Below are 23,272 nucleotides of genomic sequence, written 5' to 3' on the forward strand. Positions count from 1 at the left end.
TAAAATAAAATAAAATAAAATAAAATAAAATAAAATAAAATAAAATAACAGTTAATCTGAAATAGCCTTATTATTCACAAGTTATTTGTGGTATAATTATACAATAGGACACTGTAAAAAAAATTAAAATTACTTTATAGAAATATACACATTAATTAATGTGAAAAACGTTTATGATGTGTTGTTACATCATAACACATATACAAATCATCTACCATATAGGTTCTTTGTTTTAATATATATCTAAACAAATATGCCATATATACAATTTGAAACTCTCTGGGTCATGGGATTGTGAGTTATTGTTTTTTATTTTCTTAGCTGTGCTCATCAGTAGTTTCTTATTACTCTGATATTAAAATATTTTTATATAAGCTTGATGTTGCTTTTAAAACTCCAAAAATAAGATCAGACTGTCTTGCTCCACTTTAAGCAAACAAAAGGCTATTACACTCTGTTAAAAGCCCCAATCAATCTCAAATGTTCTATGCTAATGGAGAGTAAACATAACCATAATAACTAAAATTAATGTGTGTATATATGCATGTATATATATATATATATATATAACTATTATAAATGTGAGAAGTTGAGACAAGCAAGATGTTAAAAATAGAGTTTAATTTGCTATTTCTAGCAAATACAAAGTAGAAATAAGTATGTTTAAATAATATGAAGAATATAATTTCTAAGCTGGAATTGATGGCTATATACTATAATTATATTTTACAAAGAAAGTAAATATTTTCTAGTACTACTGAAGGTTTACAAAAATTGGCCATATGTTAGGTTTAAACAGATTTTCAATAAATTCAAAAAAGCATAAACTATGCTGATAACATCCTTTGTCCATGCTCTAATCAAAGGGAAATTAATGATGTGGCTCAGCACTTTAAAACATTTATATAAAGAATTCCTGAGTCAAGAACATCAGAATTTAAATCTCTATTTTAGAGAACAAGGAAATGAACTTAATATACATAGAAATCTGTGTGATGCAACCAAACAGTTCTTAGGATTAAATTTATAGAATTGAATAAAAAATTAGAAACTACATAAATTAGGGGCACCCGGGTGGCTCAGTCAGTTAAGCTTCTGACTCTTGATTTCGGCTCAGGTCATGATCTCACAGTTCATGAGATCGAGCCCTCCCCATGTCCAGGCTCATGTCCTGCAGCATGGGGCCTGCTTGGGATTCTCTCTCTCTCCCTCTCTCTTTCTGCCCTTCCCCCACTCGTGTGGCTCATGTGCATATGCACTCTTTCTCTCTCTCTCTCTCAAAATAAATTAATAAACATTAAATAGAAAAAGAAGCTACTTAAATTAGTTGACTTAAAATTTTAGGAAAATAAAGGTCACAAGGAAGAGCAAAAATAAAAAAAGCAAATAATAAGATAAAGGTAGAAATAAGTAAATTATGACAAAGAACTAGTGTTTGCTCTTGGGGAAAATTAACAAGACACAATTATTCCAACTTTAAGAAAAAAACAAAAAGTTACAAATGAAGAAAATAAAGTAACAGATACTTTGTCATAGTTAAATAATAGGACCCAAACTTTTTTAAAACTAAAAAGTTAACTAAAACAAAAGGATAAATGATAGATTTTTAATATTTGCATCAATTATTAGAGGCAAAGGTTTATTTTGTAATATGAAAATTACTCATTCAAATTTAAAAGTAAACTCCAATATATAAATGATTACAGTTTGAACCGATCTTGTAAAGTTTATTTATCTATTTTATGAGCGAGACTGTGAGCTGTCAGTACAGAGCCCAACATGGGGCTTGATCTCACAAATTGTGAGATTATGACCTGAGCCAAAACTAAGAGCCAGACACAACCAACTGAGCCACCCAGACACCCCTGAACATATATTTTAATGGAAAATGGTAAATGTGGAATCACATTTGCCCTTGCTAATAATCAAAGAAATGGAAATTAAATTCTCCCAAAGCAAACATTTATACTCCCTAACCTTGTAAAAATAAATGTTAAAGGTTCATGAAATCATATTTGAGTTGAATGGGAAATTTAAAATCTTTCAAAATCCAGAAACTATTCATGCATTTTAATGGCTAGTCTCCCTCCTGGGAGTTTATCCCCAGGAAATAACACAACTGGGGAGGAAAATTATAGTCCTACATATGTTCTTAAAATGTAAACAAAACTGTGGACCATTTAAGTCTATGGGAAAATGTGGCACATCAGCTCTATAGTATGTTATGCTATACGATAAGTACTGTACAGAGCCATGGATACATATTTATGAGAAAAGTTAGCTGAAAGAGGGCAGAATATAAAATGTTTACACGTATTACTTGAACCATGTAAAAGACGAATGCCTTTTAAGAAACAAAACAGAAAGGAAAAAGGAAAAATCAATTACTTCTATATTAAAATATTAAGATTCTAATTTTTAATATTATTTTCTCTTAAAGATAAAATTAACTCAATGTGGATTTTGATTGAATATTTGCTTTACAATTTACAAGTAATAAATAAAAAATCTAAACTGGTTGAGTGAATTACAACGATCACTCTGCTTTCTTCCACAGATTGTAGTAGAAGAATTCCTAGAAGATATAAATAACATCCTGAACTCCGGTGAAGTGCCCAATTTATTTGAAAAGGATGAGCTGGAACAGGTTTTAGCAGCCACCAGACCACGAGCGAAAGAAGTAGGAATTTCCGAGGGGAATAGAGATGAGGTAGGACACAATGGTGATAGGCTTTACTAAAACACAAAGTTGTGTTAGCCTTTTTTTCTTTTTCTTTTAATTATCTACATCTCCCTTTGAGGAGTCCATGGATGGATTTTTGCCCCGAATATAATTGTCTTCCTTTGTAATTCTATGTATTTTACTTCCTACATTCGAAGCATTGCTACACCAGACTTCCAGAGAGATCAGTGGGAAGCAGAAAATAGAATCCCTACTGCCCCATGGATGTCAGAGCCTTGTCCAAACAGGACAGTTTGCCTTATCCTTCTTTAAACACAGATGTATTTCACACGTCCTCAGTGCCCTGCCTGAGGAATCCAGTATTTTGGATCCCCTTGCCTATTCGCAAGGTTATAGCACCTAAAACAGAAATGGATTCCCCCACCTCTCCCCAGCCAGCCCCATCTCAGAAACAACCCAGCTCCTGTCCTCTCCCGTTTCTCCACCACGGTGCTAGATTCTGTGCACTGCCATCGGTCTACCCTAGTGTTTCCCCTTGCTTCTACACCTTTAATTTTTTTGACCATTCTTTCTTATGTGTTTTCTTCTGTATCCTTTCGTGAGATCTCTTCTGCTAGGTCAGGGCTTCTAAGTACAGACAGCAGGGTCTACTTCAGCTGACGTAAGCAGAAAGGGCTTTATCTGAGGAACACAGAATCACTGAGAGCCCAAGAGAGGGACTCTAGGCTAAATTCCTCAGAAAGAACATGAGATGCAATTGGTAGATGTCAGCGGTCAGGGAAGCTGCTGAAGCAGGAAGCCACTGAACCGATCAGCATGTTGCTGCTTCAGCTGCCAGCTCCAAAGCCACGTGACCCCAGCCAGGTCAGAAAGCAGTGGAAATAAGGAGCCACATCAGAGATAGTTCTCCGGGTCCACGCCCCTTCTGCTAGACTCTGCACCTGCACACATAGTGGCTACCTTGCCCCGTCTCTCTTTCTTCCCGTGCCTTCTACCCCAAAGCAAAAACCTGTATGAATACCTCTCTCCACTTTATTCTAGGAGCCTCCTTAAATACACTGATGAGAAGGACCTACATCACATCCAGAACCATAGTTGCAATGGAGTCCGCAAAATGTCATTTTTAATCTTTCCAGAGGGGTCAGAACGGACATTGAAAAAAACAGTTCACATATCTACTACACTAACGCCAGTTTTATCTGATATTGGTAGACCCAGAGGCAGTAGCTAACACTTGTTGTCATTGTTACTTCACCCTTATTTTAAATTGAAAAATATCTTTTGTCAGGTGTTTCAGCACTTTATCAGCAGAGTCCGTCAGAAGCTGCACATCGTTCTCTGTATGAGCCCTGTGGGGGAGGCCTTCCGGTCCCGGTGCCGAATGTTCCCATCCCTTGTGAACTGCTGCACTATTGATTGGTTTGTCCAGGTTGGTGACATCCCAGGATACCTCTTTGGGAAGATGGATTCACTTGGTTTTAAAGGGGTAACACATTGTCCAAGAATAACTCAGGTGTACCTGCATTGGCTTTAAAGCCCACTAGGAATTTACTCATATACAAGGGATAACTATGATAGTCATTGAACAAAGGCTAAACAGAATTTCTAAAGGAAGAGGAGACTATTGAATTTAGCAATGTAGAAATTATTGGTCATCTTGACAAGAGCGGTTTCAGTGGAGTGATGAGGAGAAGGTTCAAGAGAGAAGAGAGGAGAGGAATCAGGCAGTGAACGTAGGCAACTCTTTCAAGGAGTTTTTCCCCGAAAGAACACCAAGAGATGGCTAGTAGCTACAGGGGTACATGAAGTGAAAAGTGTTTTTAAGTGGGAAACACAAATAACACATATGTGTGCTGCTAGAAACGATCCAGAAAAGAAATCTGTTGATGGAGCCAATGCCAATGCGTAGGCAAGAAGAGATGGGATTGAGTCATCAGTGCAGGGGCTGGTCTCCGCAGGGAGCATGCACAGTGTAGCCCAGAGAAACAGGAAGGAGGGCAGAGTATATGAGCACAGAGACAGGGAGATGGATAGATGTGGGGGTGAGAGCATGCTTAAGTTCTGTTTTCTTTGCTTCTGTTTCCTTTGGTGATGTGGGAAGCAAGGTCATCAGCTGGGAATGAAGTGGAAAGAGGAAGTGTTAGCAGTCTGTAGAAGCACTTATGGGCTGCACCAAGAACCCACTCAAGCCAGCTGTCACGAATTTAAAGTGAGGCCAATCGGCATGGTTGTGTGTTTCTCTCTAGCCATGCTCCACTACACAGTCACAGACATGGGGTAACAGAGAGTTGTATTTGACCAAGTTTCAGGTGAGCACAAAGAAACAAGAAAGAAGCAAAGAAGTTGAGGCGAAGAGGAGGGTGATTATAATGATGGACCCGAAGTCCTGCATGATGTAATGGACCTGCGTAATAAACAGAGTAAGGACATGAGGTCCTCGTATTGTATGTGATTGTATTCATGGAATTATTCCAAATACACCCAATCATTTATTCATTCAATTAACAAATACTGGTTGAACAACTTCCAAGTGCCAGGCAGTGTGCAGATAGCAAATGCAGACCCAGACCCCCCTCTAGTGAACCCAGCCATTCAGTTCATTAAATATTATAGACATGAGGAGGAATTAGTTAGGTAAAATGGGGGACAAAGCAAGGAAGAGTTCCAAAGAAATACATTTTCTTACTTGTTAAAATGTACACTGTAGAAATGAGCAACCGATTTTCCAAATTATATCTTTATTTACAGTGGCCTAGAGAAGCACTTCTTTCTGTATCAAAGACATTTTTCTCCAGCGTTGATGCTGGAAAAGAAGAAATGAAAGAAAAGCTTTCCCTCATGTGTGTGAACATTCACTTGAGCGTCTCCAATATGGCAGAACGCTACTACATGGAGCTCCGGAGACGGTACTACACAACGCCCACCTCCTACCTGGAACTCATCAATCTTTTCCTGACTATGCTGAGTGAAAAAAAGAAGCAGTTGGTTTCAGTAAGTTTAATATTATCAAAAAAAAAAATTTTTTTTTTTTTGCTTGAAGTCAAAACTTGCCAGAATGAGTGGAAGATCTACATACCATCTTACCTGCTGGAGCCTTCTCTATCCTGACATGTGCCCTTAACAACCCACAGCAGACAAAAAAAGTGTCTCATGCTGTCAGCCCAAAGACCTTCCCCTTCCTTGATATTTATATTTTTTGTACTGTCATTTACATGAGTGTGCCTCAGTAGTAGTGAGCATCAAAGGTAAGCAGTGAATTAGACATCTCTGTAGTATTTAATAAGAACCTTTTGTTAAGCAGTAGAGATGGAGTTTGCTGATCTATCGTGTGTCAGTATTTCCCATTAAGAGCAAGGACTTCAGGGGCACCTGGGTGGCTCAGTCAGTTAAGTAACTGACTCTTGGTTTCAGTTCAAGTCATGATCTCACGGTTCGTGGGTTCAAGCCCCACATCAGGTTCCATGCTGACAGTGTGGAGCCTGCTTGGGATTATTTCTCTCTCCCTCTCTCTCTGCCCCTCCCCTGGTCATGCTTGCTGTCTTCTCTAGATAGATAGATAGATAGATAGATAGATAGATAGAGATAGATATCTATTTTTAAAAAAAAAAAAAAAAGAGTAATAAGGACTTCAGTGTCAGCCAGGCTATATACAACTTATGTTCTGCCTCTTTCTTGCTACACAACCTCGAGCACATTTTGTAACTTCATTAGGTCTTAGTAGAAAATAAGGATAGAGGGGCGCCTGAGTGGCTCAGTCAGTTGAGCATCCAACTTTGGCTCAGGTCATGATCTCACAGTTCATGAGTTCAAGCCCCACATTGGACTCTATGCTGACAGCTCAGAGCCTAGAGCCTGCTTCGGATTCTGTGTCTCCCTCTCTCTCTCTGCCCCGCCCCTGTTCATGCTCTCTCGCTCTCTCTCTCTCTCTCTCTCTCATAAATAAACATTAAAAAACATTTAAAAAAAGAAAATAAGGGTAGAACTACCCTATGACCCAGCAATTATACTACTAGATTTACCCAAAGGATACAAAAATGCTGATGCAAAGGGGCACATGCAACCCAATGTTTATAGCAGCACTATCAGCAATAGCCAAAGTATGGAAAGAGCCCAAATATCCATCAACTGACGAATAGATAAAGATGTGGTATATGTATACAATGGAATATTACTCGGTGATCAAGAAGAATGAAATCTTGCCATTTGCAACAACATGGATGGAACTAGAGTGTATTATGCTAAGCGAAATAAGTCAGTCAGAGAAAGATAAATATCATCTCATTTCACTCATATGTGGAATTTAAGAAAGAAAACAGATGAACATAGGGGAAGGGAAGGAAATAAGATAAAAACAGAGAGGGAAGCAAACCATAAGAGACTCTTAAATACAGAGAACAAACTGAGGGTTGCTAGAGGGGTGTTGGGTGGGGAGAGGAGCTAAATGGGTGATGGGCATTAAGGAGGGCACTTGTTGAGATGAGCACTCGGTGTCATATGTAAGTGATGAATCACTAAATTTTACTCCTGAAGTCATTATTACACTATATGTTAACTAACTTGGATTTAAATGAAGTAAAATAAAATAAAATAAAATAAAATAAGAAATATCTATATCCACCCCTTGGATTGTTGTGGAATTTAAATAAAATACTGTTTGCTAAGTACTTGGAATATGATCTGACACACATGAGGTGCTCAGGAAATAGTGGCTGCCATCATCATCACCACTTTCAGGCTATTAACCTGAAATTTTCAACACTTCAAGCAAAATAAAAATAGAAGTATATACCATTAAGATATTTTTAATATTTTTCAGAGGGTTTTTACCTGGTAAATAAATGCATGCTTTGTATAACAACTTGATAAATATTTTGAAACCTGTCAGTTTGAACCAGACTTTCTGACTCACCTTCAAAAACTAGTTATTCCCAGTGTTTCCTCTACCAGGTACCACCCATTGATCCTAGTCAAAAGTTCCTTACCACTGGGAAGTAGGGTTCAGATCCAGCAACCAGAGCTAAGTCCCCAGAACACTGTCTCCCAGAACACTGACAAGTTCTCAGCTCTGTCCACCCATCTTGAGGAAACAGGTTCCTAGATATGTGGCCTCCAGGAATTCCTGTCTGAACTTGTCCCTCGTTCATTCAGCATGCTGCCAAGCTGCCCAGCTGAGGGGATAAAAATAATACAGTAGGGGCCCTCAGCCAGCCCACAGTCCAGTGACATGCCAACTGCTGTGACTAGGGGGCATGGATCCAGACTCACCATGGTGAATGTCACGCTCATTTCCTAGAGTTCTGTTACCTGAAGATTTCTGTATGTTCACAGTTTTAAGCATTACAAACTGATTTACCAATTCTGTAGATGTAAAATTCTAGTACATGAGTAAGGGATGCCAGGAAACTTACAGTTTGTAGTTATAGTTAATAACAGATATTTTTATTGTCATCTAGGCACGTGACCGGGTGAAGAATGGTCTCACCAAGCTATTAGAAACCAATGTACTAGTAGATAAAATGAAATTAGAGCTTTCAGCTTTAGAGCCTATCCTTTTTCAAAAATCACAAGATGTTGAAGCCCTGATGGAAAAATTGGCAGTGGATCAAGAAAATGCCGATCAGGTATGCTATGTTAACCGACATTGTGGGCGAGAAGGCTTTGACCACCAACTTATCACGTATATATCATGCATGAGATTGGATTTTTTTTTATTTTATATGTAATGAAAATAATTAAGTGATAGATTTAGCAATGCTTTTAAGTTGTAAAAAATCTACCCTCCATAAATACATTCTCCCTGAGAATGAGAGAACCCAATGAGTAGACAGAGGATGGTGAGAAAAGTACCCCCCACAAATAAAAAGGAACAGATTCATCTCCAAAGAAGGAACCGTTTGTTCCAATAATTTCAGCTCAGTTATCCTATCAACGTATAAGATGGACAAAGGAGGGCATAAAATGCAACATAGCAAATTCTCTTTCATTATTGGTATAATCCAAAGGGGCAAATATGACTCATTATCATTGACTTTGTTTTTAAACATTGAAATTCAAATATTGAGGGACGCCTGGGTGGCTCAGTCAGTTAGGCATCCAACTTCGGCTCAAGGAATGATCTTGCAGTTTGTGAGTTTGAGCCCGCGTTGGGCTCTGTGCTGACAGCTCAGAGCCTGGAGCCTGCTTCGGATTCTGTGTCTCCCTTTCTCTCTGCCTCTCTCTCTCTCTCTCTCTCTCTCTCTCTCTCTCTCTCTCTCAAGAATAAATAATAACATTTTTTTAAAAATTAAGAAAAAAACAAATATTGAACCCACCTAAGTAGATGTGTTTCAATGGCTAGGTCCGTAGCATTGTGCAAGAAGATGAAGCGACGGCAAAAGTGAAAGCTGAAGAGACCCAAGCAATAGCTGATGATGCTCAAAGAGACCTTGAAGAAGCTCTACCTGCACTTGATGCTGCTAATAAAGCACTGGATTCCTTAGATAAAGCAGATATATCTGAGATCAGAGTTTTTACAAAGCCCCCAGATATGGTCATGACTGTTATGGAAGCAATTTCTATTCTCTTGAATGCCAAGTGAGTAATTCAGAGTCACATGTTCCCAGAATGTATGGTGGAATTTCCTTGGTGTTTTTCTACATTGTCATTAATATGTTCTCATTCTCTTTTCCACCTTCTCATGGATGTGGTCAGTCATTCAACAAATGGATTCAACAAGCATTTTTTGGAACATCTGTTTTGTGCTAGATGATGGAAGATCTGAAGCTCTTCTCTCTGAGGCACATATAGTATAGTGGGGAGACAAACATGAAAAATAATAATTTCAAGACATGTGAGATTTGCATAGTAGTAGGAGTTCAAAAAAAAAGAGTGCTCATGGAGAGGTGTGAGCAGGTTTTTGGGAGAAGATGCTCAGGAGGAGAGTGAGACCATGGAGAGAGCTCAGGGACATTTGATGCTCATGGAATGGACTGAGACAGTGATTGCATCATGCAAGGTCTTGTATTTCAACCTGAAGATAGGTAGTTTTCAAACCTTCTTTACTAATACACATTTTTTCCAATAAAAATTGTAAGAAATATTTCTATGTAAAACCGACCAAGCAAGGGTAGAGGACCCAGAGGACCCCCCCCCCCCAGCTTCCCTGCTCACTCTCTGGCCAGCACCTCAGTAGGGCCTGGGAGTTCTTCAAAGCATGGATGAACAGCTCCAACCAGAGGGGACTGAGAACCATTGAATATTTTCGACATGATTGGATTTTCTTGTGAGAAAGACCAACTTGGCAAAAGCTCACAAGGGGCAAGTTTGGCTGAGAGACATAAAACCATTTAGAAGGTGATTGTAGTGTCCTGGCAAGAGATTTTAAGGGTCTAAACTAAGGCAAATGAGGTAAAAAGAATGTGAGTGCCAGGGCATTGTAAGAATAAAACTATTATTTCCATAATGTCTTACATTTCTAAACCTATGATTTGATCATTCTTTTCTCTACCAAAACTGGGTTGTTTGAAACATGAGTCAACCAATTACTGTCTCACCAGGAATTGTGGTATACTTAACTACCAATTACTGGAATTAGAGTATGGAGATTAAAACTACCCACTAATTAGGATAATATCTTAGTGTTCTCAGAAGAACACATTTCTTTTGTTCTTAAATCACTTTATTACAGTGCTATTAACATCATGTCTGTCTTTCAGACCTGATTGGCCAACAGCAAAGCAACTTCTTGGTGACTCTAACTTTCTAAGAAGACTTCTAGAATATGATAAGGAAAATATAAAGCCTCAGATATTGGCAAAACTTCAGAAGTATATTAACAATCCTGATTTTGTGCCTGAAAAAGTAGAGAAAGTGTCCAAAGCATGTAAATCCATGTGCATGTGGGTAAGAGCGATGGATCTATACTCTAGGGTAGTCAAAGAAGTCGAACCAAAGAGACAAAAACTCCGTGCTGCACAGGTATATTATTTGTGTTGTAATATTTAATAGAATTAAAGGCCATAATCATTAATCATTCTAGCTCCTGTGACTTTACACAATATAGACAACAGTGCTCTTGAAAATTAGTTTTTGTTGTAAAAAATAGCTGGTGAAGATTATTTTTTCAGGAATGACCTCTAAAATCAGCCCTTCCGCAGCATAGAAGAAAAATGAGTCCTTAGTATATTCATATCATCAGTCTGATAGTATTTTTGAGGTGCCATTCAGCTCTAGCATCTGATGCTCTGTGTTGCATTTGCTAATACTAACCCCCCCCCCAACTCTATGGTGTCATCTGAGGTTCTAAAACCTGCTTAAGCTACAGTTGGATGTGAGGTCCCAAGCAGAATGAAGAATGCTCATTGATGGAGCAGGTTACTGAAAGGACCATGGCTACAGAGCTGGGGCAGCCAATTTTTCTATGAAGATACAGATAGGAGATGTTTTAAGTTTTGCTGCTATGTGGTCTCTGTTGCAATTACTGAACTCTGCAGTTGCAGCACAGAAACAGCCATCAATAACACATACATGAGTAAGCATGGCTGTGTTCCTATGTCGCTTTATTTATACACCCAGGAATTGAGTTTATACAGTTATCATCTGTCATGAAGTGTTCTTCTTTTAATTTTCCCCCAACCATTTAAAAATGTAAAACCAATCTGAGCTTGCTAACTGTTTAAAAACGGGCAGCAGGCTGAATCTGGTTTGCAGACCCAGCTCTAGAGAACTATTCAGGAAAGATTAGTTTTCCCTGTTGTGTGAATATTTCATTCATTTCATCATTTAAAGTTAATCCATTGTATTAACTAGTTAATCTCAAATGCTTGGAGGTTAAAGTACAGCAGTTCATCTGTTTCTCTATTCCTTCGATGATTTATTTTATTGGGTTTTGGTTTGGTTCTGTTTACTTCCACTCATATATTTCGTTTTATATTTGTTTTAACTTTGTATACATATCAAATCTTTTGAGACACAAAAAAGAGAACACAAATCCTATTTTTTTAAGAATCTATTATAAATGGACAAATTTTACCTTCTTTGGAGACCTTGGATTTTCATTTTAAATATTTACTTAATTTTATTAGGCTGAACTTGATATCACAATGGCTACTCTGAGAGAAAAGCAAGCCTTGCTAAAAAAAGTGGAAGATCAAATACAGGCCTTACAAGACAAATATGACAAAGGGGTGAACGAGAAAGAAAGTCTGGGTAAGTAACATAAAATTTATGTTCGTCAGGAGATGCCTGCTTTTTTTATTTTTTAAAGAATCTTTTTTAATGTTTATATATTTTTGAGAGAGACAGAGGGCAAGTGGGGGAGAGGCAGAGAGAGACGGAGACACAGAATCCAAAGCGGGCTCCAGGCTCTGAGCTGTCAGCACAGAGCCTGATGCGGGGCTCAAACCCATGAGCCGCGAGATCACGACCTGAGCCGAAGTCAAGACACTTAACCGACTGAGCCACCCAGGCGTCCCAGGAAATGCCTGATTTTTAAAAATAGAAGGAGTTTTTGGGTAGTTAGATCTCAGCTTCCACCCAACATAGAGGACGTATTTGCCCTCGATGTACTGCATTGGCCCTTCTAGTGCAAAATTAGAAGAACTGCATATATTGTATCCGTTCAGCTCCTGTATGGAAGGCTTGTTGGGACATGTTACATTATAACACAAGCAACATATGAATTTGATCCTGAAGAGAAATACTACGCTGACACAGAGAGAGCCATCTTCAGCCAGAGTAATGGAGTAACGAAAAGGAGCTCTTTGCTTAGAAGAGGCAAACTTGGACTTGGCCCTGAAATGGAAAATAATGCTGAATTGGTGTGAGGTTTCATAGACATGTATTGACAATGCCACTATAAACAAAAGCAGGTGAATAAACATCTTATATTTTAGGAAAATACTGAATAACATAAGTTGATTTTCTTAAAATTTTCTAGCAAAAACTATGGCCCTGACAAAAGCACGTCTGATACGTGCAGGAAAGCTGACGGCTGCGCTAGAAGATGAGCAAGTTCGATGGGAAGAAAGCATCCAGAAATTCAATGAGGAGATATCAAATATCATTGGGAATGTGTTTATAGCAGCAGCTTGTGTAGCCTATTATGGGGCCTTCACAGCCCAGTATAGGCAATCGGTGAGTAAACTCCCTTTCTGGGAGGTGAGAAGCAGCTGAAACTGGCAGAGGCAGAGTTGGGGGGATCATTTTTCTGATTTTATAGGGGGCCCTCCACTGTGAAGGTTCTCCATGTTGGAAACTTACACACTCCACAGCCCTCCACCTCCCCCATCAGCCAGCAATGGTTTACCCCTAGGATTTCCTGAACACATTCCTTCCTTTCCTTTTCTCCTTAGAAAGTTAGTCATCACTTCCTTAATAGCTCAAGAACCTGGGGGGAAAAGAGAGGGGCAGGGAGACACCTCCCTTCATGGTCAGAAGCAGCATGGAAAGTCAGCCAGGATGAAGTATTCTGAATGGGCACGACTGCTACAATGGGCTAGGCAATGGGAAGGAGCAGGAAACTAAATTATTTGGAGAGATTTTCAGGCCATGTTTATGAAATGCCTTCCTATAAAGGTTTCAACCTTGTCCATGGGTTCTAAAACCTAATCAGTGTAGGACCGTAGATTCCACAGGAGCTCAGGGGTCATCTGGTACCATGTGGGTGGTGCCAATGATGCTTTTCGACTGTCCCACTCATGGAAGGAGGTAGCATGCTAACAACCCTCTGCCCCATCTTCTAATTGCTAGTAGCATTATGATACTAGCCATTGTGATAACTCCAACTTTTTCACATGCTTTCAGACTCTCCCAAGGGGACAGTACACCCCTGGTTGAAGACTACTGTGACAACATTTGTCGTTTATACCTGAGAAAACTGAGGTTCAGACAAGGGGAGTGACGTGCTCAAAGCCACAGCTAGTTTATGGTATAGTTCTAGGCCCCAGGTCTCCTGATTGTCGGTCTTCTTCTTGTGTCCTGTGCTTTGATGCCAGGATGCATGTGGAAACCGGTAGAACTTACTTTTAACCGTGACATGTTGTGTGTATCCTCATTTACTGAGTGTTCCTGACTCTGTACAAGTAACCTTTCTTCCTCCCACAGCTTATAGAATACTGGATCCAGGACTGTCTGTCTCTGGAGATCCCAATCAATCCTTCCTTCAGTCTCATTAACATTCTTGGTGATCCCTACAAAATACGGCAGTGGAACACTGATGGGCTGCCCCGTGACATGATATCAACAGAAAATGGCATTTTGGTTACTGAAGGGAGACGATGGCCTTTGATGATTGACCCCCAGGATCAGGTGTGTAACAAATGCTTCAGATGAAGAGCAGCCTCCCACCTCCGCTTAATGTTGTGCTATCTGTTCCAAATTCTAAAAGTGGACTTGAACACTCTTGCAAGATTTTGGGGGTTTAGATCTAGAAGGGAATTTGGAAGTCTTCAAGTCCAAGTTCCTCATCTTGGGTTGGCAGAAGGGGAAGGGGAAGAGTCCAGCTGCTCTGCATACTTGATTTTGATTGGCTTTGTTTAGGGGGTTGAACATTCGTTTTCTGGTTTCTATGGGAGCAGAAATTCATTCCTATAGAGTCCTTGTTCCTAAGAGGTCTGAAGAATCAGAATGAAGGCAGGGTAGGATAGATTTTACTGCAAGCCTGCCTGGAATTTACAGAATCCCATTATCTGACTCCTAAGTCCATGGATCATACTGTTCTAAGTGGAGTTTAGGAAAGGGAACTGTTGTCAGAACAAGGAAGACAAGCTTGAATACCTCAGGGATGGACTTTTCCCCTAGATGTGTCTGTTCTTCATTTGTTCCAAATTTGAATGAAAGGAAGAGTCCAAAACACTGCAGTTTAAAGGGCATTTTTATTTGTAGGGGGCAGGATAGTATTTTTCTTTTCTTTTCTTTTCTTTTTTTTATCTTTCAAAACTGTTTCCAGATTGAGCAAAATTTCTAAACTTTAGTCTAAAAGCTTCCGCTTTCTAGTCATTTATAAAACTCTAAGTCAAATATCCTGCTCTGTGCTTTCTCATACAGGCAAACCGTTGGATAAGGAACAAGGAAAGCAAAAGTGGTTTAAAGATCATTAAGCTTACGGATACTAATTTCTTGCATACCCTTGAAAATTCAATCCGACTTGGTTTACCTGTCTTACTGGAAGAGGTTTGCTTTTCACTTTTCTTGGGTTAGTCCCCAACTTATAGACCATATCTGAAATCCTACACAGGTCACACTTGCATTGCCCTGGAAATGCCAGTCAGTTCCATTGGCAAATTGGTCAAACCAATTGCTTTGCCTACGAAACCATATACTATCACATGGGGACCAATCTGTTGACTGAATGATTTTTCTGATTCCAGACAATGTTTTGGTGTTAAGTGGGATGGGCTCTGTTTTCTGACACTGCTGATTCTTAAACCTCACTGCAGCCCTTGATGGTTGACTGCCATGGAAGTGTAACACAGTAATGCCATCAGGCCATCAGGGACTGTCCACCCACACACGCTGATGATGTGAAGCCAACAAAACACTCCAATGGGTGTAAATATCATTTTCTACCCTTCTGGCCTTGGCCAACACAGGAGGGTTCTGTAATCGGTCCTAGGCCCTCACTCAAACCCTGAAGTTACAGGGGAGGGCAAAGTCTCCCAAAATCGTTGATGCAGTTATGTTAGCCCCAAACTGGATTCTTAAACCCCAGTTTACCTGGTAACACAGGAAGCCCTTGGGGAATTTCTTCTCTCATGGCAAGGGACAAAAGACTTTCAATAATGTTCTGCCACTGAACAGCAGAGCCTTGTAACTGTAGCTGAGTGCTTTGGGGAGCAGGGGGTGGTCCCTTGGTCAGCACGCCAGCTAGAACAGGATACTCTGACCAGGCCCTTCCTGCTTTCTGTGACTTGGAATCATTAGCCTTATGCACCTAGCTGCTTTCTACATTTGTAAGGTGGAATATTCCAACTTTGTCTTCACCCCTCCATGGGTGTGCAATCAGGTTAGCCGATCTCAACCAGCATTTTTTAATGAAATAGGATAGATTTTTAACAGCACAAAATTGTATCATGGGTAGTAAGGGAAATTTTATCTCATAAACTTTTGTTTTAAGAAAACGTACATCCTTGGGCATCATGTCACAGTATGAAATGGATTTGTTAACTGTGGATTACAATCAAATTTTGACAGCTCCTAGGCCATGGGCCCCTACCACATACATCCTGACATAAAGATGTTTGTCGTGGGGTCCGAGAGCAGTGTCTGCATGCCCAGGTTCTTACCAACCATCAAATCTGCTTTGAGGGAAAGAAAGTAACTATCATACAGAATAGAGGTCCACAAACTTTTTCTGTACAGAGCCAGACATTTTAGTTTTGGGGAGGTGGCCACATACAGTCTCTGCAAACATCATTCAAATAGTCTTCTTCATTTTGGTTTGGTTTTAGAGTTTTGTTTTTATAACCCTCTAACAGGGTGAAAATTTTTAGCTTAAGCGCCATTAAAAAACAAAAACAAAAACAAAAAAAAAAAAACAAGCCACAGAGGGTGAGATTTGGCCTGCGGGTGGTAGACTGCTATCTCTTGCCTTAGAACAGCCACAAAAGTGAACACATCATTTGTCTGGGTCCCGTGGAAGACCACCTGCAGAGACCCTCCTTTCTTGGATTCTTCCTTATGGGGATGAATGGCACAGTTAGTCTAAACAGCTGTATTGCCTTCACATGCTCTTACTTTCTTAGGCGAGCATACAGTAAGAAATATCTATCCGGCCCCTGGAAAGTGACTCATTCAAAGTAGATTTTGAGGCCTAAGGAACTTGGAAAGGTTGATGCCATCCATTTTAATGGCTTGTTTTTCGTGTTTTAACTTTTAAGCTTAGAGAAACCTTGGATCCAGCTCTAGAACCCATTCTTTTGAAGCAGACTTTCATGAGCGGTGGGCGGCTGCTCATTCGCCTCGGAGACTCAGACATTGACTACGACAAAAACTTCAGGTTCTACATGACAACCAAACTGCCAAATCCCCACTACCTGCCCGAGGTATGAGCTGCAGGTCTGGAATTCCCAGCCTGAGAGGACTATTATGTGTGATGGTGTCTGACATTTGCTGGGTCCTCCCAGCTCTGTCCTCCCCCTCTGCTCTGCCACTCCCCTTCCTTCCACTGTCCTCCACTCTTGCTTCCCTTCTGAGTCCTGATTCTGATTCCCGTTGCCCTTCTGCTCGCCATTCAGCTGGACTCAAGCTCTCCCCACCTGGTCCCTAGGCGCTGCTCCCCTGTCTGCCACCCTGCCCACTGCCCGGTGTGCTGCCCTCTGCACCTCTGCAGCACTGTCACCTTCTCCCTCCCTGCCCACAGCTGCTTGCACAACACAGGGAAGCATTGCCTTCTAACCATTCTTCTCCCTCCTTCAGCTCAAGGCCATTTGTGCCCCTCTTGTGGTGGCTCATAAATGAACCAGGGCTTCACTGAGAGTCTGTGGGGAGGGGGGACATGCCTGTGTTTACATGTGCAAATACCCTTGGCATAAAGCCCCAAATAAAGAAGTTGCCTGCTGGAAACATCTGGTGACTGGCACTTTGGAGAGTCAGGACTCAAACATCCAGGGTGTCTGTACTTAGAGTTCTGGAGCGGGCAGCATCTTGTCCTCCCTCATGCCCTTAGACCTTGAGGGGGTCTGTGTGCACTTCACTTCCATACAAACGTCCCTGAGCCACGACAGGATCCAGAAGTACCCTTACTCTGGTGCTGCAGAGCCCAAGGCAGCTGCAGCAGAAATGAAGACAGCTGGGCCTCCTCTCCCTTCCCACAAAGGGCTCCAAGGGCTCGCTCCACCCCTGCCACCCCTCCGCGCTGCCACAGCTCCAGGCACAGCCACACACGCTGCAGGGTCCCCCCCAGCCTGGTGCCTCTCCCCTTCTCCGACAGAGCAGTTAGGGAAGCAGCTTCACAAATGGGAACTTACTCCTTCACCCCGGTCCCCTAACAATAAAATCCTTGCATAAACCCTCCAGACAGTGCCATGTTCACCTCAGTTACTGAATTTGTCACAGCAGCCTGTTACTGAACACACTCAGGTGACATGAAACTGGCACACTTGTTGAGTAAGAGGAGGGAAATGCCGCCAAAAGCCCAGGTAGGCCTTTCCTTGTCAGCCTTGAGGGGTTTCATTCACACAGCTGCTGCCAGAGCCCGTGTCCCAAGTGCCACCGTAAAGTGCAGAGAAGCGACCACTGTGCCAACATACAGCCTCCGCACGCATTTAACTTTTGGGAGGGAGCATCGCACACCTTACCCAACACTAGCTCTGCGGCTGTGGGCCAGTGATCCCGTGTTCTGGAGCCCCAAGTGGAGAGAAAGCTTACTTCAGGATTTGCTTAGATTAGATAAGGATAGCATGTAACATACAGGACATTCAAACACTTTTTTTCTTTAGCTGTTAACTTACTCAAGTAATATTATAGCAATAATTTTTTATTGAAATGTTATGATGACATATAATGTGTAAAGCTCTATTTAATATCAATAATAGCTTCGTTTTAACAAGCACAAACTATGCACAAGTCACTACGACTAAGTGATTTTATTATCTCATTTGGTCTTCGCAGTTACCCTATGACTTGTAACTATTAGCATCCCACTTTTTAAGTATTAGGAACCGAAGCTCAGCATGGATGAGCGGCTTGCCCAACACACACGAAAGGGGCACCCAGAATCAGAACCCAACCTTTCTAACCCTTTGCTGGCTCACCTTTCCTTAAAGCACCATGTAGGATTCTAAGATCTGTGGCCTGTGACGAACAAGACTGTCACTTACACTGCAGGGAAAACCGTATTAGGATTTTTGTAAGACACAATATGCTTGGTGGGTTTGTGGGTGGGTGGGTATGTTCACAGTTAGACCTGAGATACATCCAGTTGGGTAAAAATGGGCCATTTCCACTAAAGAAAGCACTTCTTATTTTATTTGTATGAATTTAATCATTTTTATGTAAACCTATACTTCTCTTCCAGGTATGCATTAAAGTCACCATCATCAATTTCACTGTAACCAAATCAGGTCTGGAGGATCAGCTGTTAAGGTAAAGAAAAAAGCGGGGGTGGGGGGAGCAAAGGTTTGCTAATATTTTGTAGAAATTTTGACAAAGAAAACATTTTAATGTGTGGAAGCAGCAGTCATGAGTCCTCAGTCATAAAGAGGGTAGGAAATGGCCAGGTTCTGTATCTCCTGTCACTTTTGCAGCTGCCACGCTTGTCCACAGTCTTCTCAAGGAGGTCAGGGAAGTGCCCCTAATTCTCAGCCACGGTTTGGGCCAGGCCTGCAGCCCAGCCCGGCCTCTTCTCCTCTGCTGGGCTTTCCAGTCCTGGACAAGTGAATGAAGTCAGTCGTCCTGTGGCTCCTAGAGATGCATTGCTCTGCACCTGTGGGGAAGAACGCTACTCCCAAATAGATCTTTCCTATTTTTACTTGTCTCTAGGTGTTTTCTTAGTGTACAGTTTTACCTGCATTTGTCCACCTCAAAAAAATGAAATACCCTCCTTCAGTGTATACTCTGTAATTCGTCTCCATTTCCCAAAAATGAGATTATGAATTATTGATTAATTATCAGAATTAGCCAAGAGGCTTAGGAGACAAAAAACATTTAATATTTATTGAAATAATAATATTGATATTACTTAACAATGAATTTTATATGTGTATATAAGGATATATGTGTATATATGTATGTGAGTGTGTGTGTGTGTGTATGTATACATACATTACAGGAAAATATAATTTGACCCATGTTCAAAAAAAAATCAAGTCAAATTCATCAAGTCAAGTCAAAATGGAGTCAAGCTGGCTGGCTCAGTCGGTTAAGCATCCGACTTTAGCTCAGGTCATGATCTCAAGATTTGTGGGTTCAAGCCCCACATCAAGCTCTGTGCTGACAGCTCAGAGCTCAGAGCCTGGAGCCTGCTTCAGATTCTGTGTCTCCTTCTCTGTCTGCTCCTCCCCTGCTTGCACTCTGTCTGTCTATCTCTCTCTCTCTCAAAAATAAACATACATTAAAAAAATTTTTTTAAAAACGGAGTCAAGATCATCCTGATTGATTACTATTATCACTGAGTTTAAGTGTTGTTTTCCTTGTTTATTTTAAGAATTTATCCTGCCAACTGCTAACTTGCTTAACTTCTGCTAGGCAGACAAAGGGCACTTCACCATATTTTAAGGACATGTTATAAGGACATGGCTGAACACTCTCATACCAGTGTATTCCCGTGAAAAGTTAAGCTTAGTTGCGTGACCAGCTGTCAGCACATTACTCTGTCTGAGACAAGCGAAGTGCTCAGAGAAGGGAAAATGATGAGACTTGGTCATGGAGTACAAAATCTCCAGGTTATATTGTATACCCCTCTCTTCTGAAAAAGTTATTTGAACAAATGAATTTGAGATGATTATTTCTTATGGTGTCCATATTGTAATTTTTAAAGTTTCTGAATTCAGTATGTACGTATCAAATGAACAGTGGGTTATTCTATGAGGCAGTTCATCCTAGTGGGTGATAGCATGTGCCCTGGAGTCAGCTAAGCCAGCTTCAAGCCCAGCCCTGCCTCTCATACTCACATGACCTCAGAAAGTGACCCACTAGGGTCTGTTCCCTCATCTGCAAGCTGGGGTGGTAACCACAGTGCCTACCTCAAAGGAGCATTCAAAAGATTAAAAGAGAGAATCCACATAAAACTCTGAGCAGGGGGCCTGGCACATAGTGATGCTTAATGAAGATGAGCTCCTACAAACAGGGGGCTGGGAGCAAATTATGCATGGACAAATAAAGGGAGACATAAGTTCCCATGTCTGGGCAGGGGCAGAGCTGGAGGTAAGGCCCCTTTTATTAGACACCATTAAGACTCGTTTCATGGAGGTGGTGAAATTTCAGCATCTCCCACAAAAAGAATATTCCAGGCACCATATTCAGCCTGGTACAAGCAAGCATTAGAAACAGAAATTGAATGATTAGAAAGATCATGCACTGAGCAGGTGAGAGAAGATGAGCAGAAGCCATGGGGACTGTGGTAGGGTGTCAGTTTTGAAATACAAGCTAAAGAATCACAACTAACATGTTATTCAGTGAATAGCCACTGTATAAACCCAGCAAAAGAGGGGCCTTGTGCATTAGGACATGGCTAGTAGCATTAGTACTCAGCTAAGTAGCAAAGAAAAAGAGAAGCAACTTTAGGGCAATAATAAAGTCATAACTTAAGCATTCAAACCTTGGTTCCAGTGATGTGGTACGACTTGAGAAACCCGAGTTGGAAGAACAAAGAATCAAGCTCATTGTGAGAATAAACACTGATAAAAACCAGCTGAAAACTATCGAAGAGAAAATCCTGAAAATGCTCTTTACATCTGAAGGAAATATTCTGGACAATGAAGAACTTATTGACACACTCCAGGATTCAAAGGCAAGTAAAATATTTTGAGTATTTATAGAAAGTGTCTTGGTTTTTTGGGTGCCTGGATGGCTCTGTCGGTTAAGCATCCGACTTCAGCTCAGGTCATGATCTCGCGGTCCACGAGTTGGAGCCCTGCGTCGGGCTCTGAGCTGTCAGCACAGCTGCTTTGGATTCTGTCTCCCTCTCCCTCTGCTCCTCCCCGGCTCACACTCTGTCTCTCTCTGTCTCTCAAAAATAAATAAAAACATTTAAAAAAATGTGTTGCTGCAAAAGTTACACCTGCAGCTTTTGAGGATTCTGCAGTCTTTTCAGCAAGAATGGCAGCCGCACCTGGGCTGCTGGGGTAGCACCAGAGTGTGTCCCACTGGCAGGGTCCCTCACCCCCCAGTGGAAGAGGAGGGAAACTGTACACAATAGCTTCTCTCATCTTGTCTGCATTTTTAAAATAAAGCATGTAAAGAACCGGGACAAGGTGTAAATTGAAAGGAAAAACAATTATATTCACATTAATGTCACCCCTTCAGGAAGCCTCCCTGGTATCCCCAACTGGAATTAATCTCTTCCTCCTTAGAACACCAGTAGCAACTCATCCGACTCTCTTTTATAGCACTTGACACTGTTTACCTTATGTCACCATGATCTAATTACATGTCTCCTCTCTCGTGTTAGGCTGTTCAATTTGGTGTTGAATCAGCAAACAGTTCAGCTTGATACTCCTTCTCCAAGGGCTCACCATGGTGCTTCGCATATAACTGGTGTTCAGTAAAAATGTCTTGCTAGTAAGATGAAGTTCTACATTAAACGCATAATCTTGCACTGAATTGTTTGGCAGATTCAAACCACAATTTTAAAAGTATACTGAGAATATAGCCTGTAAAATGATTTTCATCCATTCGTGAGAAACAGAAAATAATTTACTTTAAAAAACCCTTTGACAGGGAGTACAGAAGGTACGTTCTTTGTCTTTCACTGACATCAGAAATGGTTTACTGCTTTACATCCTACAGTCTCTTTACGATCTCCGTATTCAAACAACAAACAAGTAATTCTGGCGCTCCCATTTCTTTCCTCTCTTTGTCAGTCTCTTTATCCTCTTGCCGTTCATTCTTCCTCGGGTTTTTAGCTTCTGGAAGTTGGTGGTTAACCCATTTATTTTTTGCCATCAAAACTTTACACACAAATTGCTTAAAGAATGTGCTATTTGTACAAGGTTTGTGATAGGATTCCCTGCCTTCTTGGTGTGCCCCACCACCACCCCCACCACCCCACGACTTCCTCCATAAAGACAGCTACATTCATCTCTTTTTTGTTTTGGTTATTTGGAGTTTTACATCTTTTCCTCAAATAATAGACTCATATTGCTACTTCTTGAGTTTTTCTTTTATACATTCACGGTTGTCTATACCTCTACCACACCCATACCCCCCCACAACCCTTTCCTCCCATCCCCCAGCCTCCCACCATAGTTCTATCCTGATTATAGTTAAACATCCAATGTTTACATTGCCTAGAAATACGAAGTTCTGGCTGCAAGTATTGCAGGGGCTAAGGAGAGAAGGGCTAGGGCGTCACCCTTCAGCATGTATACACTTAGCAAATCTCTGTTTTCATTGCGGAACCAGGGCCTCAATTGTGCCTGGCTTCCTTCCATCAAAAAATCCTCTCTTTTAGGGGTGCCTGGGTGGCTCAGTCAGTTAAGTGTCCGACTTCAGCTCAAGTCATGACCTCACCCTCTATGAGTTCAAGCCCCATGTCGGACTTTGAGTTGTCAGCACAGTCTGCTTCGGATTCTGTGTCTCTCTCTCTCTCTCTGCCCCCCCCCCAAAATAAATAAACATCAAAAAAAAATTTTGTTAAGCCTCTCTTTTAATTTCCCCAGGGATGAAACCTCTATTTTCCAGTCAGAGTGGGGTTAAGGGCAATCCCCTGACTGGTGGTGGGGAGATGACTTGGGAGTCTATCAACCAATGCTTATTTTAGGCCCTTCCCCCTTCCAGTGTTTGGATGCCTCTTAAGCCTTTGAAGGGGATTTGTATTTTACAAATTGAGTGACTTCTTGGCTTTCCCCTTTGCAGCCTAGGAAACTGTTTTCCTGGGTCTGCTAAGTCATTTACCATTCTACTCTCTGCTTTCTGGTTCTCAAATTGTATTGACATTTCCTCTTCCATTCT

General features: G+C 41.0%; 1 protein-coding gene across 1 annotated transcript in view; it reads left to right on the forward strand.

Annotated features, from left to right (window-relative positions):
• DNAH6 (dynein axonemal heavy chain 6) overlaps positions 1-23,272 on the forward strand; it is a 217,528-nt gene that overhangs the window by 137,099 nt on the left and 57,157 nt on the right. Inside the window, exons 47-59 of the mRNA XM_049652036.1 lie at positions 2,558-2,710; positions 3,972-4,112; positions 5,432-5,674; positions 8,137-8,304; positions 9,021-9,256; positions 10,378-10,639; positions 11,746-11,869; positions 12,600-12,796; positions 13,766-13,969; positions 14,708-14,833; positions 16,540-16,704; positions 18,678-18,745; positions 20,930-21,110. Coding sequence (XP_049507993.1) covers positions 2,558-2,710; positions 3,972-4,112; positions 5,432-5,674; positions 8,137-8,304; positions 9,021-9,256; positions 10,378-10,639; positions 11,746-11,869; positions 12,600-12,796; positions 13,766-13,969; positions 14,708-14,833; positions 16,540-16,704; positions 18,678-18,745; positions 20,930-21,110 — 2,268 coding nt within the window. The remainder of the gene's footprint in view (positions 1-2,557; positions 2,711-3,971; positions 4,113-5,431; positions 5,675-8,136; positions 8,305-9,020; positions 9,257-10,377; positions 10,640-11,745; positions 11,870-12,599; positions 12,797-13,765; positions 13,970-14,707; positions 14,834-16,539; positions 16,705-18,677; positions 18,746-20,929; positions 21,111-23,272) is intronic.

Source organism: Panthera uncia (assembly GCF_023721935.1).
Source record: "Panthera uncia isolate 11264 chromosome A3 unlocalized genomic scaffold, Puncia_PCG_1.0 HiC_scaffold_12, whole genome shotgun sequence".
NCBI lineage: Eukaryota > Metazoa > Chordata > Mammalia > Carnivora > Felidae > Panthera > Panthera uncia.